Below are 16,698 nucleotides of genomic sequence, written 5' to 3'. Positions count from 1 at the left end.
ATACAACATATTAGCCGGGCACGGTGGCAGGCGCCTGTAATCCCAGTTACTCGGAAGGCTGAGGCAGGTGAATCGCTTGAACCTGGGAGGCGGAGGTTGCAGTGAGCCAAGTTCACACCACTGCACTCTAGTCTGGACAGAGTCAGACTCTTGTCTCAAAAAAAAAAAAAAAAAGAAGCTTTATTCCTTTATTTCATTACCTCTAAAAGAAACCCCCTAGCCATTACCAGTCACTATTCCACGCACCCCCTAGCCTTTAGCTCCTAAAAACCACGAATGTATTTTCTGTCTCTATGAAGTTGCCTATCTTGGTTTTTCATATAAATTAATCATAAAAATATGTGGCCTATTGTGTCTGGCTTATTTCATATAGCATAATATTTTCAAGGTTCATCCATGTTGTACCACACATATAAGTACAGTACTTCCTTTTTTCTCTTTTTTTTTTTTTTTTTTTGAGATAAGGTTTTGCTCTGTCACCCAGGCTGGAATGCAGTGACCCGATCTCAGCTCATTGCAACCTCCACCTTCTAGGCTCAAGTGATCTTCCTGCCATAGCCTCCTGAGTAGGTGGGACTACAGGCACGCACCACCATGCCCAGCTAATTTTTTGTAGAGATGGGGTCTCACTATATTGCCTGGCCAACATGGTGAAACTCTGTGTGTACTAAAAATACAATAATTAGTGGGGCGTGGTGGCACATGCATGTAATTCCAGCTACGTAGGAGGCAGAGGCACAAGAATTGCTTGAACCCAGGAGGCTGAGGTTGTAGTGAGCTGAGATCATACCACTGCACTCCAGCCTGGGTAACAGAGTGAGACTCTGTCTCAAAAAAAACTTTGTCTAGTAATTCCAACATCTGAGCTTCCTCAGTGGAAGTTTTTATTTACCGTTTTTTTTTTCTTTTTTTCTTTCCTGTGTATGGGCTACGCTTTCTAGTTTATTTTTTGAGATGGAGCCTCCCTCTGTCACCCAGGCTGGAGTGCAGTGGCGTGATCTTGGCTCACTGCAGCCTCCGCCTCCCGAGTTCAAGTGATTCTCCCGCCTCAGCCTCCTGAGTAACTGTGATTACAGGCGTGCGCCACCACGCCCGGCTAATTTTTGTGTTTTTAGTAGAGACAAAGTTTCACCATGTTGGCCAGGCTGGTCTCAAACTCCTGACCTCAAGTGATCCACCTGCCTTGGCCTCCCAAAGTGCTGAGATTACAAGCGTGAGCCACTGTGTCTGGCCTACTTTCTAGTTTCTTTGCGTTTTCTAATCTGGACATTTTAAATAATGTGGCAACTCTGAAATTCAGATTGTGTCCTTCCCAGGGTTTGTTGTGGCTGCTGTTTGTTTTTATTATCACTGCTGTTTAATGACTTATTTTTGTTTGTTTGTTTCTGAGACTGGGTCTCGCTCTGTTGCCCAGGCTGGAGCGCAGTGGCACAATCATGGCTCACTGAAGCCTCAACCTCTGGCTAAAACAATCTCAGCAACTGCTCAAGCAGTCTTCCCACCTTGGCCTCCCAAAGTGCTCAGATTACAGGCGTGAGCCACCGCACCTGTCCTTGAAATGCTTTTTCCTGGCCGGGTGCGGTGGCTCACGCTTGTAATCCCAGCACTTTGGGAGGCCGAGGCGGGCGGATCACGAGGTCAGGAGATTGAGACCACGGTGAAACCCCGTCTCTACTAAAAATACAAAAAAAAATTAGCCGGGCGTGGTGGCGGGCGCCTGTAGTCCCAGCTACTCGGAGAGGCTGAGGCAGGAGAATGGCGGGAACCCGGGAGGCGGAGCTTGCAGTGAGCCGAGATTGCACCACTGCACTCCAGCCTGGGCGACAGAGCGAGACTCCGTCTCAAAAAAAAAAAAGAAAAAAGAAATGCTTTTTCCTTTGACTTTCTGGAATCCTCTCTTGGCTCTGCTCCTGCCTCACTGGCTTCTCCTATTCAGTCTTTTTTTTTTTTTTTTTTTTTGAGACGGAGTCTCGCTCTTTCACCCAGGCTGGAGTGCAGTGGCGCGATCTCGGCTCACTGCAAGCTCCGCCTCCCGGGTTCACGCCATTCTCCTGCCTCAGCCTCTCCGAGTAGCTGGGACTACAGGCGTCCGCCACCACGCCCGGCTAATTTTTTGTATTTTTAGTAGAGATGGGGTTTCACCTTGGTCTCGATCTCCTGACCTTGTGATCCGCCCGCCTCCGCCTCCCAAAGTGCTGGGTTTACAAGCGTGAGCCACAGCGCCCGGCAACTTCTCCTATTCAGTCTTGCTAGTTCCTCCTGGTTCCCCTGAGCCCTATATCTTAGCAATGTCCAAAGTCTTAGTCCTGTAACCTCTTCTTTATTTACATTCACTTGCTAGGTGATCTCTTTCATTTCATTTTTATTTATTTATTTATTTATTTAATATAGTCTCGCTCTGTTGTCCAAGCTGGACCGAAGTGGCACAATCTCGACTCACTGCAACCTGCACCTCCCAGGTTCAAGTGATTCTCCTGCCTCAGCCTCCCGAGTAGCTGGGATTACAGGCATGCACCACCATACCCAGCTAAGTTTTTTTCTTTTTTTGAGACAGTTTTGCTCTTGTTGCCCAGGCTGGAGTGCAATGGCACGATATCAGTTCACTGCAAACCTCTGCCTCCCGGGTTGAAGAGATTCTCGTGCCTCAGCCTCCCAAGTAGCTGGGATTACAGGCATGCACCACCATGCCCGGCTAATTTTGTATTTTTAGTAAAGGCGGGGTTTCACCATGTCGTCCAGGCTGGTCTTGAACTCCTGACCTTAGGTGATCTGCCTGCCTTGGTCTCCTAAAGTGCTGGGATTACAGGCATAAGCCACCATGCCCAGCCTTCTTTATCTTTAAAGAAAAAGAAACAAAAAACGAAAACAGTGTACTGATGGCTCCTAAATTTGCACTGAGAAAATAAAACTAGGCTGGGAGCGGTGGCTTATGCCTGTAATCCCAGCACTTTGGGAGGCAGAGACAGGAGGATCCCGACCCTGTCTCTAAAAAAGGAAAAAAGGAGGCTGGGCACAGTGGCTCACGCCTGTAATCCCAGCATTTTGGGAGGCCAAGGCGGGCAAATCATTTGAGATCAGGAGTTCCAGACCAGCCTGTCTGACACAGTGAAACCCCATCTCTACTAAAAATACAAAAACTAGCCCGGCGTGGTGGTACACGCCTGTAATCCCCACTACTCAGGAGGCTGAAGCAGAAGAATCCCTTGAACCCAGGAGACGGAGGCTGCAGTGAGCGGAGATTGTGCCACTGCACTCCAGCCTGGGCGACAGAGCAAGACTCCGCCTGGGGGGTGGGGGAAGAGAAAAGACAAATAGCCCAAGGGCAGTCTGAGATATGTAAAGTATGCAAAATTTATCAGTCCCAGAGAGAAAGGAGCATCTCAGCTCAGTCACATCCTCCACCCACCCACCCATGCCCAGGGGCAGTTGTTTAAAGAGATGTTGGGCCAGGCACGGTGGTTCATGCCTGTAATCCTAGCACTTTGGGAGGCCCAGGTGGGCGGATCACTTGAGGTCAGGAGTTTGAGACCAACCTGACCAACATGGTGAAACTCTGTCTCTACTAAAAATACAAAAATTATCCGGGCGTGGTGGCACACACCTGTAATCCCAGCTACTCAGGAGGCTGAGGTGGAAGAACAGCTTGAACCCGGGAGGTGGAGGTTGCAGTGAGCTGAGATTGCACCACCGCACTCCAGCCTGGGTGACAGAGCAAGGCTCCATCTCAAAAAAAAGAAAAAAGAAAAAAACGGAGGGGAATTAAGCATGATATATCTGCTCTTTGACTCGAGTAACAAAATGTATTTTTATTTTTATTCTTTTTTTTTTTTAGACGGAATGTCACTCTGTCACCCAGGCTGGAGTGCAGTGGTGCAATCTCAGCTCACTGCAACCTCCACCTCCCGGGTTCAAGCTATTCTTCCGCCTCAGCCTCCTGAGTAGCTGTGATTAGAGGTGTGCACCACTACACCCAGCTAATTTTTGTATTTTTAGTAGAGATGGGGTTTCACGGTGTTGGCCAGGCTGGTCTCAACTCCTGACCTCAAGTGATCTGCCCACCTCGCCCTCCCAAAGTGCTGGGATTACAGGCGTGAGCCACCACGCCTGGCCACAAACTGTATTGTGATGCCATTGGTTGAGATGAAGGAGACAGTGGGGGAGCATCTGAGCAAAGGAAATAGGACAAATCTGTTTGGATGGATAAGCAGCATGTGACACCCACATGAATGTCAAACAGGTCATTACGGTACGTTTGAGTCTGGTGTTCCAGAGAAAGGTCTAAGCTGAAGGCCTAGAGGATCTTCCAAATATTTGCAATAATTAAGGCTATAGGAGAAGAGGAAGTCACTTAGGAAGAGAGGATCAGACAGGATTATACCCAAGGATATTCTAATATTTGGAAGTTTGATACAAGTGGAGGAGTAGCCAGAGATGGAGAAAAAAAAAAAACAAGAGAGGCTGGGCATGGTGGCTCACGCCTGTAATCCCCATTTTGGGAGGCCAAGACAGGTGGATCATGAGGTCAGGAGTTCCAGACCAGCCTGGCCAATATGGTGAAACCTCATCTCTACTAAAAATACAAAAATTAGGCTGGGCGCGGTGGCTCACACCTGTAATCCCAGCACTTTGGGAGGCCAAGGCGGGTGGATCACAAGGTCAGGAGTGAAATTAGCCGGGCGTGGTGGTGCGTGCCTATAATCCCAGCTACTTGGGAAGCTGAGGCAGGAGAATTGCTTGAACCTGGGAGGCGGAGGTTGCAGTTAGCTGAGATCGCGCCACCACACTCCAGCCTGGATGACAGAGCTAGACTCTGTCTCAAAAAAAAAAAATTAGCTGGGCATGGTGGCGCATGCCTGCAATCTCAGTTACTCGGGAGGCTAAGGCAGGAGAATCACTTGAAACCAGGAAGCAAAGGTTGCAGTGAGCCGAGATCGTGCCACTGCACTACAGCCTACATGACAGAGTGAGACTCCATCTTAAAAAAAGAAAGAAAGAAAAATAAAAACCAAGAGAGTGAGAGAAAGAAATTGTGGGTTTCACTAGAAAGTCACAGGAGAGGGCAGAGAAGTGATTGCTGGTTTGGCAAGATTATTATTCATCAGTGGTCTGGTTAAGAGCAGTCCCAAAGACATGGGAGTGACAGACACCAAATTGAATTGAGTTGAATATGGTCTGGGACATGAGGAAGTGGAGTCTGAAGAAAGCCAGATGATTGGCCTTGTTGAGGAGCACAGTAGTGGAATCATGCCAAGGGGAGTATATAGGGCCAAAATTCGCAAGTAAATATATACATGGGAATTGACGACACAGTATCTGAAACAACCTAGGCAGCCATTAGTTGGGGAAGGGCTGAACAATGCTACATAATATCATGAACTGGTTAAAAAGGATGAGTTTAAAAGATGTTCTTATAGATTAATATATGAAAAAATAGAAGCATCAAAACAATACTTCAAAAAAAAGTAAAGGGGGGATTGCCTCAATGTGAAACCCTGATTGTATTAAAAGTATGAGATTTCTCTGTATTTTTTCTTTTTTTTCTTTAATATTCAGTCTTCATAGACTGTCAAAAATTGCCAGTGCTGACTATATTGCAAGTCTTCGGGGCGGGGTATTGGGAAAAGTTTCCAAGTAGCAATATCCACACTTTGGCTAAACCTCATTGGCTATGATACTGCCACTGCAAAAAGCGTATTTCTTTTTTTTCAAGAATATTCTTTTTTTTTTTTTTTGAGACAGGGTTTCCCTCTGTCACCCAGGCTGGAGTGCAGTGGCACGATCTTGGCTCACTGCAACCTCTGCCTTCTGGGTTCCAATGATTCTCCTGCCTCAGCCTCCCGAGTAACTGGGACTTACAGGTGCCCGCCACCACGCCCGGCTAATTTTTTGTATTTTAGTAGAGAGGAGGTTTCACCATGTTACCCAGGGTGGTCTCAAACCCCTGAGCTCAGGCAATCCGCCTGCCTTGGCCTCCCAAAGTGCTGGGATTACAGGCATGCATCACCATGCCCAGCCCTTTTTTTTTTTTGAGACGGGAGTTTCACTCTTGTCTGCCAGGCTGGAGTGCAATGGTAGGATCTGGGCTTGCTGCAACCTCCGCCTCCTAGGTTCAAGCGGCTTTCCTGCCTCAGCCTCCCCAGTAGCTAGGATTACAGGCACGTGTCACCACGCCCGGCTTTTTTTTTTTTTTTTTTCAAGACAGAGTCTCACTCTATGTTACCCAGGCTGGAGTGCAGTGGTGTGATCTCGGCTCACTGCAACCTCCTCCTCCTGGGTTCAAGTGATTCTCCTGCCTCAGCCTCCCAAGTAGCTGGAACTACAGGTGCGCACCACCATGCCTGGCTAATTTTTTGTATTTTTAGTAGAGACGGGGTTTCACCATGCTGGCCAGGCTGATCTCGAACTCCTGACCTCATGATCCGCCTGCCTCGACCTCCCAAAGTGCTGGGATTACAGGCGTGAGCCACTGCGCCCAGCCTATTTATTATTTCTTAATGTAAAGTTTAATTAAAGATCCTTCCAGCCGGGCACAGTGGCTCACGCCTGTAATCCCAACACTTCGGGGGGCCGAGGCAGGCGGATCACCTGAGGTCAGGAGTTCAAGACTAGACTGATCAACATGGAGAAACCCGGTCTCTACTAAAAATACAAAATTAGCTGGGCGTGGTGGCACATGCCTGTAATCCCAGCTACTTGGGAGGCTGAGGCAGGAGAATCCCTTGAACCCGGGAGGTGGAGGTTGTGGTGAGCCGAGATTGCGCTAATTGCACTCCAGCCTGGGCAAAAAGAGCCAAACTCCGTCTCAAAAAAATTTCTTCCAGTATGCATATAATTTGGGGCCTTTTTTTTTTTAAGCTTTATCATAGGTAAGACCTTTTTTTTTTTAACCCAAAGCATTTGTACCTTTTACTATCAAAAAGCTATTTTGTATTTTGTGAAAATAAAAGCAGAGGCCGGGCGTGGTAGCTCAAGCCTGTAATCCCAGCACTTTGGGAGGCCGAGGCGGGTGGATAACCTGAAGTCAGGAGTTCGAGACCAGCCTGACCAATATGGTGAAACCCCCGTCTCTACTAAAAATACAAAAATTAGCTGGGCGTGGTGGCGCACGCCTGCAATCCCAGCTACTCCGGAGGCTGAGGCAGGATAACCGTCTGAACCCGGGAGGCGGAGGTTGCAGTGAGCCGAGATCGCGCCACTGCACTCCAGCCTGGGCGACAGAGCGAAACTCTGTCTTAGAAAACAAAACAAAACAAAACAAAACAAAACACAAAAGACAAAACTCAGAGCTGGCGGGGTTGGGGGGGGTAGGGTGGGGAGAAAGAAAGCGAAATCTGTTCCTTGGCTTCCTGGAGCCAAGGAGGTTTCTCCACTTTCAAGGTCTCCAGGTCCGCCCCCGCCTGTAACCCCCAGCGCCGCCCCTCTGGAAGCCTGGGAGGACTGTGTGTTGCGAACCGGGGCGGCTACTCTCGGCCGCCGCGGAGGTCCGAAAATTGTTCGCAGGGAAGGTTTACTCCCCCATCGTGGGTGACCAAGGGGCTGAGGGCTCGACCGGTTTCGCTCTGCTGGGGGCAAGGCACGCTCTCTCTCCCCACCCTTCCGGGTTCCCTCAGACAGTCTCGGCCTTGAGGAACCCCCTTCGCCTCTGGTCCCCCAGCCGACCTTCCTCCGCTCCCCGCGCCCTCCCTCGAGGTCCCCACTGTCACTCGCGATGCTCCGAAGACCCGGGAACTGGGCGAGGAAGGCGGTGGCCGCCGTTTTCCAGCTGAGGTGAGTCATTTCCTGCGACAGGCTCCCTCCCCCGGAAGTAGGGCCTGATGTAAACACCCGAGCCGGGCTCCAAGGCCCGGGAGGTCAGAAAACCGGGCCGCGGGCGGCACCGACAGCAGGGGCCCGGGTCAGGGACACGCGGAGGTCAGGCTGGTGAAGGCGGCAGGAAGCTGGAGCACGATCCCAGGGTTGGTTGGGTCTGGGGGAGGCTGGGAGTCTTTCGAGTAGGGGTCTAAGGCAGAGGTCTTGCGTGGGTGCTGGCGTTCGAAGGAGCATGCGGCTGGTCTTGGGAGAGGGGCGAGGCATCCCAGACAGAGTCTGGGGTGGCGCGGGCGTTTGGAATGGAGGTGCAAAAAAGGGGTCTTGAAAGTTGGAGCTGTCCAGAGAATAACTCTAAGGCAGAGCTGTCCAAAGAAAGACCATGAGGCATTCCAGTGGAGGGTGTAATTGAAAGAAAGGAAGGAGATTTGGGCTCTTGGAGGATGGGGAGGGAGTGTGTCTGGCCAGAGTTCTTGGGGAGTTGAGGATTTGAAGGGAAGTTGGGAGCTCTATGGCGGTAATCTTAGTAGGGGACTGTGCAGGCATCTTAGGGGTTGAGGTTCTCCTAGGTAGGAGTTGTGGGTGGTTTGTTTTGGGCAAGGGCGCCCTGGGGCAGGGTCTTGGATAGGGGTCTAGAGGGGGAATCTTAGGAGGATGGGTGGGGTTCCTGGGGTTGGGTCCAGGCCAGGTTATGTTGTAGTCAAGGACAGCAGAACACAAGGAAGGAGATGTCCCAGGGGTGGAAAATTTAGAGTGCTAGGGGGAATCCTAGGGTAGAGTCCCTAGGGTATAAGCCGATCTAAGGGAATTTCTAGGCTGGCCCTGATGGGTAGTTCTACCAAGGCATGAGAAGGGGTCATCCCAAGGTAGGCATCCTGAAGGGGTTTGGGGAAGCCGGTGAGGGGGAAAGGTGTGAGAGGACTCTGGGGTGGTCAAATAGGTTGGGGTACAGTTAGAACGGTATGAGCAGAGGAGTTCCTGGGGATGGCAGACCAAGCATAGCAGTCTCAGGGCCAAGTCAGGGAGGTACAAGAAGTGCTTCACCTAGCCCACTTTTTTCTATTTATTGACAGAGTCCGGTGCTAGGTCAGGTGTGAAGATGAGAAATGGGTTGGGAGTGGTTCCAGGCCATGTCTGGCATTGGGATCAAGATTGGCTGGGGGTGGGGAGGAGATATCACGGGGGCACCCCCTATCACATTACTTCCTGACAAGTCAGTGAGGGCCAGCATGTAAAGAGGAGGTGTGGGGTCCACGTCAGTGTGGGCCTGGAGCTTGCCAAATCTGAAAGAAGGAGGGTTCCTGGCCATGCTGTTTGGGATCTTGGGAGCTTAGAGCAGAGACCCTGGGACTCTCTCTGTTTTTATATTTGTTTCCCCCCCGAGACGGAGTCTCGCTCTGTCACCCAGGCTGGAATGCAATGGCTTGATTTCGGCTCACTGCCATCTCTGCCTTTCGGGTTCAAGCGATTCTCCTGCCTCGGCCTCCTGAGTAGCTGCGATTATAGGTGCGCCCCACCACACCCAGCTAACTTTTGTATTTTTACTAGAGACGGGATTTCACCATGTTGGCCAGGCTGATCTCAAACTCCTGACCTCAGGTGATCCACCCGCCTTGGCCTCCCAAAGTGCTGGGATTACCGGCATGAGCCACCACGCCTGGCCTGTTTTTATCTTTTTCGCAGTCACTCCAGAGTCAGTAGTTAGCAGAGTGGGAGGAGGAGGAAATCAGATGAGGCAGAACTTGGAGGGGAGACTCCAGGACTCTTCTCATCTTTATCCCATTTGTATCCAGGGGAACAATCCTGCACCATGACTCAACAGCCACTTCGAGGGGTGACCAGCCTGCGTTTCAACCAAGACCAAAGTGAGAGAGGATGGGCCTGTACCCTTGTGGGAGGGAGCGAGGGAAAGAGGGGTCAGAAGTGGGCCATGGGCCCCCAGCTTCCTACCTGGGCATTCTTTAAGGCAGTCTGGATTCCTTCCATCCCCCAGGCTGCTTTTGCTGCGCCATGGAGACAGGTGTGCGCATCTACAACGTGGAGCCCTTGATGGAGAAGGGGCATCTGGGTGAGCTGTTGGCAGGGGAGGGGCAATGGGCAGAAGAGCTGGGCTGGGCATTGGCTCCCACCTCCACTGACACCCTGGTCCCTGTCCAGACCACGAGCAGGTGGGCAGCATGGGCTTGGTGGAGATGCTGCACCGCTCCAACCTTCTGGCCTTGGTGGGCGGTGGTAGTAGTCCCAAGTTCTCAGAGATCTCAGGTAAGCACCCTCATCCTGCCCTTTGGCCCAGATTTCTCGGACTCCTGGCCTCCCACAGGCAGCCCAAGGTACTGGCAGATGAAGACAGAGTACTTCAGAGTCACACAGAGAGGAGGCCTACAGCTTGGAAGTCATGGATCTTACAGCTTGAGAAGCTTGGTGCTTTGTTTTCATTTTAAAAACGCTGATTGAGTGCCTCCTGTGTGCCATGCCCTAGAGCACTTACTGTGAGCCTGGGACTGCCCTAAGCACTTTACGTCTATTAACTCATTTAATCCTCACAGTAACTCTATGGGGTAGGAAGGATCATTATCCCCATTTTTACCGATGAGGAAACTGAGGCCCAGTGCAGTTAAGTGACTCATCCAAGGTCACACAAGCAATAGGTTTTAAAATCTTGGAGCCGTCTTCCCAATACCCCCTTGGCTTGAGCCTCAAATGCCATCTTACTTTAAGGGTTTTTCTTGATGATCCCATCTGGACAAGGCAGGAGTTGCCCTAGGTGAGTCACAGAGCCCTAGGATTCCTCACGGAAATCTCCAGGGTGCGTGGACTAGGACCCTGGAGGCAGAAATAGTTACCGAGGGGAAGTTACAGGCCTGAGTGTGAGTCCCTGTTTGGTTGCTGATGGGCTTTGAGGTCCTTGGCCAGACACTCAACCACTTTGAACCTCAGTTTCCTCATCTGTAGATGAGTGTAACAGTCTAGAACACTCCTCTCAGGGATCATATCCACAAGTGCTCGTGCTGTGCGAGGATCTCACTGGTTGTTTATTGAAAGGCTAAGCAAGTAGGTTGAGGTCCCTGGGAAGCAGGGGTGGATCCTGTGTCACCAGGGCTGCCCCTTACCCTAAACCTTGGCCCCGACAACCCACCCACCTGCCCAGCAGTGCTGATCTGGGACGATGCCCGGGAGGGCAAGGACTCCAAGGAGAAGCTGGTGCTGGAGTTCACATTCACCAAGCCAGTGCTTTCTGTGCGCATGCGCCATGACAAGTGAGCCTGAGGAGGACCGGGGTGGGAGGTAGGAGGTCCCCACAGTAAGTGAGAGGGATAGTCCTCCCTGGGCATCCCGCCACCCCCTCACGGCCATCCTGTGTTGTGTGATACCCACAGAATCGTGATCGTGCTGAAGAACCGCATCTATGTGTACTCCTTCCCCGACAATCCCCGAAAGCTGTTTGAGTTTGATACCCGGGACAACCCCAAGGGTGAGAGGGCTCAGATACACAGGTGTAAGGGCATGAAACAGTGGATGGGGCAGAGGGGCAGAGATGAGGAAAGAAAGGAAGGGGCACTCACACACAGAGAAATGGGGAAAGAGGCAGGGAGATGCTCACACTCACAGCCTCTCCATCTTTCCAGCCCTCAGCCAGTTCTCCCCACCTCCAGCCCTGCCCCACCCCTGGGTACCCCAGTGGCAGAGCAGAAACACCTCGTGAGGACATGGGTGGGTGTGTCAGGGATCCCTGAGCTTCCTGGGGCTGTCATAGCAGCTTACTAGATTCCACAGCTGCAGAGCTAGGAATGGAATCTGCCTAGCTGGCGGGGCGTGCAGCTGAGCTGAGCCCCCTCAGGGTTCTTTGAGTTAAGCTTATCGTGGAGGGTTGAAGTCTGGTCCTCATCCAGCTCTGTCCATTCTGAGATGCTGCCTCCTCTTCAGCCGCCCACCCCCCCCATCTTCACACCCTAGGGCTCTGTGACCTCTGCCCCAGCCTGGAGAAGCAACTGTTAGTGTTCCCGGGACACAAGTGTGGGAGTCTGCAACTTGTGGTGAGCCGTCCAGTGGACAAGGGTGGGTAGGTTCGTGGACTGGCTTCCTTGTGGACTCTTGGCCCCTTCCCTCCATACCACCCCAACCTCAGACTCCTCCCTCCTACCCCAGGACCTGGCGAGCACAAAGCCTGGCACCTCGTCTGCTCCATTCACGATCAATGCACATCAGAGTGACATAGCCTGTGTGTCTCTAAACCAGCCAGGCACTGTAGTGGCCTCAGCCTCCCAGAAGGGTACCCTTATTCGCCTCTTTGACACACAATCCAAAGAGAAACTGGTGGAGCTGCGCCGAGGCACTGACCCTGCCACCCTCTACTGGTGAGCACAGGGTATGCATGGTGGGCTGGTGACCCCATACCACATGACATGTGGGCATCACTGCTGATCTGTCTTCTAGCATTAACTTCAGCCACGACTCCTCCTTCCTCTGCGCTTCCAGTGATAAGGGCACCGTCCATATCTTTGCTCTCAAGGATACCCGCCTCAACCGCCGCTCCGCGTGAGTACCCCCTCCCCACCCTACCGTGTCCCTGTCCCCCTGCCCGTTTACCATACCTGGGCTTAGCCAGTGCTGCCTGCAGGCTGGCTCGCGTGGGCAAGGTGGGGCCTATGATTGGGCAGTACGTGGACTCTCAGTGGAGCCTGGCGAGCTTCACTGTGCCTGCTGAGTCAGCTTGCATCTGCGCCTTCGGTCGCAATACTTCCAAGAACGTCAACTCTGTCATTGGTGAGTGGGAACAGCCCCTTGGTTGGGGGTACTGCATGGGGCAAAGGCCTGCAGGTTGGACCTGAAAGGATTTTTGGGCCATGTGAGGCTCAGCTTCATCATCAGTAAGGGGGACAGCATTGGGCAAAGGCCTGGAGGCAGACCCTAGGTCCTGAGATGCCTGAGAGGACTGGAGCCTGTGGCTGTGGCAGCCTCTGACCTTTTACCACCCCCCCTCCCCCAGCCATCTGCGTAGATGGGACCTTCCACAAATATGTCTTCACTCCTGATGGAAACTGCAACAGAGAGGCTTTCGACGTGTACCTTGACATCTGTGATGATGATGACTTTTAAGGACCCTGGGGGCTGTGCTAGGGACCTGCAGTGGCAGACTGCAGAGCTGAGCCTTGGCAGTGGGGTGTGCTTGGAAGCCACCAGCCAGCAAGCATTAATGGGGCTGGTGCCCACTTTCCACTCAGCAGAGCTATGTCTAAATAAAGAGCTCACTTCCCCCCAGCACTTCTTGATGACTGTGTGCCCCAAGGGCCAGGCCAGAGACCCAGGAAGGCAGCGACCCCTTGGGATCCCTAACCTGGAGGAAATTGCCAGGGACCCAGAGGGAGTGCCCTAATCCAACCTGGGGATTTTTTAAAAGCTTCCTAGGAAGAGATGATCTCCGATGTGATGAATACGAATAAAAGGCCCTTAATGGCATTTACGGCTTGACCTCAGGGGCGGGGCATGGAGTTTCCTGGAGAAATGTGACCCTCTTGGGCGCTGACAGGAAGGAGGTGGAATCCAACTCGGATCCTTGTGACAGTCCCTCCTTTCTTATCTGTCTGGCTACTTTGTGCTTGAGCCGCTGGCACCGCCTGGAGCAGCCCCTGCGGCGCCCCGCGCGGGGGTGGATAGCAGTTTTAAGGGTTGGGAGCATCTCGCTCCGTGGCCAAGACTTAATTTCCCAGCAGCCTTTGCTGCTTTCCTGAGTGGCGTGTTAGTTGCTTTTCCGGTCACGTGCATCGCCGCCCCTGCGCAATCCACCTAGGAGGTTAGGAAAAAGCTGCCCAGCCCAGACTCCGTTTCCCGGTGTGCCCCGCGGTGGCGAGGGGCGTAACGGTTGTTGTAGTCCGGCCCCCTCCTGGCTGGTCCAGCCACATTAACCGGCAGGATGTCGGAGGTGCGGCTGCCACCGCTACGCGCCCTGGACGACTTTGTTCTGGGGTCGGCGCGTCTGGCGGCTCCGGATCCATGCGACCCGCAGCGATGGTGCCACCGCGTCATCAACAACCTCCTCTACTACCAAACCAACTACCTTCTCTGCTTCGGCATCGGCCTCGCTCTCGCCGGGTGAGGGAGGGAGGCGCCGGTTGGCCAGGGACGTCTGCAGAGCGTGGGGGGTAGACCTACAGGTCTTTGAGGACCAAGACGGGGAACCTGAGGGGGATGCAAGGCCGGGAAGGGCGAAGTCAGTAGAGATGGACGGCCTGAGGAACTTGGAAGGGGGGCCTTGAAGGAGGTGGAGCCTAGTTATAAGGAGGGCCTCAGGGAGATGTAGCCTGGCTGATGAGGAGGGCCTGCGGGGGATGGGGGTCTACAGGGAAGATCTGGGGAGGATGGAGACAAGTGTGGGACTGAAGGGGAAAGTAGGCTGGAAGGTGAACCGGAAAAAAAGGAGGGCCCGAAAGGGGGACATGAGAGTACTTGAGGGGCGTGGGGGGGGGTGTGATGTGAATGATGGGGCCAGATTGAGGCCGACCCTGGAGTACTTAGGGCAGAGACCGGGAAATAGACGGTAAAGTTGGAGAGTTTGGAAGATGTATTTATCGGGGATCCGGTCTTGGAGGGGAGCCTGGCTATGATTGGAAGGCGGCAGGGGCAGGTACCTGTTGGGGAACTTGGGCCCAGGAGGAGGATCCATGGTTGGAAAGCCTGAGACCAGAGAGGGATGGAGAATCTGGAGGACTTGAACAGTGCTGGAAATTCAGAGTGGGGCTGACGACCTGGAAGAGGTCCTAGCAATGATGGAGGGAGGAATCTATAGGGAAATGGGAGCCTGGAGGGGGCATTGGGAGGGGAGGAAGCCTGGAGGGGGCTCCTATAAGGACCCTCGGCCTGGGGAGAGGGGAACCTGTGGAGACAGAAGGCCTGGAAGAGGGATTTGCTGGGGCTGGGGTTAAAGGGGAGCTTGCGGGCAGGCTGATGAGGGGCCCTACTGGGGTAGAGTCGGAAGGAAAGTCCAGGGAAGTGTTGGGAGCCCGGGGATGTGGGGAGTGTCTAGCGGGATGGGAGGGCCTGAAGAGGGGACCTAAGGAAGACAGGACAGTGGAACTGACAAGGAGGGAAGGAGGGGTCTACAGAGGTGAGTCGGGAGCCCTGGCAGATGGGCCTGCTAGAGACAGGGCTGGTGGGAGGATGTGCCGGGCTGGAGTGTCCGGAGACTGGAGACCCTGGCTCTTGGGGCCCAGGGTGGGTGGTGGTCCGGAGGCCGTCTCTCCGCCTGGCGGGCTAGCTTGGTTCCCTTGTACCCGCAGGTACGTGCGGCCGCTTCATACGCTCCTGAGCGCGCTGGTAGTGGCGGTGGCCCTCGGCGTGCTGGTGTGGGCAGCTGAGACCCGCGCAGCTGTGCGCCGCTGCCGCCGCAGCCACCCTGCCGCCTGCCTGGCCGCAGTGCTTGCCGTCGGCCTCCTGGTTCTCTGGGTCGCGGGCGGCGCTTGCACCTTCCTGCTCAGCATCGCCGGGCCGGTGCTTCGTGAGTCTCCACTACCCCGAGATAGCCAGGAAAGCGGCCAGAGCATGCTTAAGGCACCAGGCCAGCCCTGCCCCGGTCCCCGGGTTGAGAGGGGGCTGGGAAACCCGAGGGCCTGGCCACGCCCCCGCTAAAAGCGCCTTCCCGGGCTTCGTTCCCCCTTCTGGGAACACCCCTTTTATTATCGCCTTTACTATCTCACTCTTGGTGTTAAGTGCCTTCCACTGGCCACGTCTCCGTTACTGGGCGCCTTCCCTGGCCATGCCCACGTTGCCAAGCCAATTACTCGGCCACGCTTTCAGTATCTGAGGCGTCCTGGCTGCTCACCACTCCATTGGCCTGCCTGCGCGCCAATTCCCTTCGGTGGACCCCGGTTGGCTGCAGGCTGAGGTCTATTCCACTGACCACCCCTCTCGGTGCCGCCCACAGTGATCCTGGTGCACGCCTCGTTGCGCCTGCGCAACCTTAAGAACAAGATTGAGAACAAGATCGAGAGCATTGGTCTCAAGCGGACGCCAATGGGCCTGCTACTAGAGGCGCTGGGACAAGAGCAGGAGGCTGGATCCTAGGCCCCTGGGATCTGTACCCAGGACCTGGAGAATACCACCCCACCCCCAGCCCATAATTGGGACCCAGAGCCCTTTCCCAGCACTTAAAACAGGAGCCTAGAGCCCCCTGCCCAAACAAAACAGGACGTCTGTGACCGCCCTACCCCCACGCCGGCCCCAAACTAAGATATCCCTCACACCCAGCCCCCATTACCTAGGGACAAGAGTCTTCCCCAGCCCTGAACCTAGGACCAAGAGCCACCTACATCCAGCCCCAAAACTGGGGCTTCAGGCCAGAGCATCCATGGCCAATTTCAAATTGTGAACCCAGAGACACTCCTATCCACCCTTCTCCATGCTCATCCCCAAACTGGGGCCTGGGGCAAGGCACTCTCAAATCTTGAACCCTGGACCAAAGCTTTTCCAGACCCCACCCTACCTTCCAACCCAGGTCAAAACATTGCCAAATCTTGAACTCAGAACCCAAGTGTTCCATGCCCCTGTGTGGATGGAGTTGGGTATCCTGACTGTTGGACCCTTGGTCCAGGTGATCCCGACCCTCACCAGTCCCACTTGCCTCCCTCCAGCTCTGCTTAGGGATTTTGCCCCTCACCCCAGTGTTCCACACCATCGACAACCAAGGGGTGAGGTGGGGACAGGCCTCAGCAGGGAATGGGGCGTATATGTTAGTGTTGCTGCAACAATAAAGCCTGTTGCATCTCATGCCAATTTGAGCCTCCTGGGTAAAGTCCTTGTACATTTCAAAGGACAGAAGTGGCCTTCTACTTTTCAATTTTGCTAGGCTCTTCCTGAATATGTGGGCTGAAGAGGTGATCTCTGAGGCCCTTCCTTGAA

At 53.6% G+C, this 16,698-nt stretch overlaps 2 protein-coding genes and 1 non-coding gene across 12 annotated transcripts; 2 read left to right on the top strand and 1 right to left on the bottom strand.

Annotated features, from left to right (window-relative positions):
• Nucleotides 1–5,552: 5,552 nt before the first annotated feature.
• On the bottom strand, nucleotides 5,553–5,692 carry LOC129476655 (U4 spliceosomal RNA). Its single transcript, XR_008655055.1, has one exon. It is a non-coding gene; the product is annotated as a U4 spliceosomal RNA (small nuclear RNA).
• Nucleotides 5,693–6,864: 1,172 nt separating this feature from the next.
• Nucleotides 6,865–13,263, top strand: WDR45 (WD repeat domain 45). 10 transcript variants are annotated; one of them, XM_063634366.1, is made up of 11 exons: nucleotides 6,865–7,767; nucleotides 9,600–9,671; nucleotides 9,800–9,874; nucleotides 9,964–10,068; nucleotides 10,958–11,063; nucleotides 11,184–11,278; nucleotides 11,761–11,840; nucleotides 11,953–12,161; nucleotides 12,241–12,342; nucleotides 12,425–12,570; nucleotides 12,794–13,263. In XM_063634366.1, the coding sequence occupies exons 2-11, from the start codon at nucleotides 9,617–9,619 to the stop codon at nucleotides 12,901–12,903; spliced, it is 1,083 nt and encodes a 360-aa protein (XP_063490436.1). In that variant the 5' UTR covers nucleotides 6,865–7,767; nucleotides 9,600–9,616; the 3' UTR covers nucleotides 12,904–13,263. The 10 variants fall into 10 exon arrangements, with proteins under 10 accessions (XP_063490436.1, XP_063490439.1, XP_063490437.1 ...); XM_063634367.1 differs by lacking the exon at nucleotides 6,865–7,767 and adding an exon at nucleotides 7,790–7,955 and having other exon boundaries at nucleotides 12,253–12,342; XM_063634368.1 differs by lacking the exon at nucleotides 6,865–7,767 and adding an exon at nucleotides 7,791–7,955 and having other exon boundaries at nucleotides 12,043–12,161.
• A 97-nt stretch (nucleotides 13,264–13,360) lies between these two features.
• PRAF2 (PRA1 domain family member 2) lies at nucleotides 13,361–16,572 on the top strand. The gene is made up of 3 exons (XM_055268139.2): nucleotides 13,361–13,896; nucleotides 15,081–15,298; nucleotides 15,725–16,572. Exons 1-3 carry the CDS (start codon nucleotides 13,718–13,720, stop codon nucleotides 15,862–15,864), a joined length of 537 nt encoding a protein of 178 aa, XP_055124114.1. The 5' UTR covers nucleotides 13,361–13,717; the 3' UTR covers nucleotides 15,865–16,572.
• Nucleotides 16,573–16,698: the final 126 nt, after the last annotated feature.

The sequence above is a fragment of the Symphalangus syndactylus genome, chromosome X, assembly GCF_028878055.3.
Source record: "Symphalangus syndactylus isolate Jambi chromosome X, NHGRI_mSymSyn1-v2.1_pri, whole genome shotgun sequence".
Classification (NCBI taxonomy): Eukaryota; Metazoa; Chordata; class Mammalia; order Primates; family Hylobatidae; genus Symphalangus; species Symphalangus syndactylus.
The sequence above is the reverse complement of the archived record's forward strand: the minus strand, read 5'-3'. Positions and strand labels throughout refer to the sequence as shown.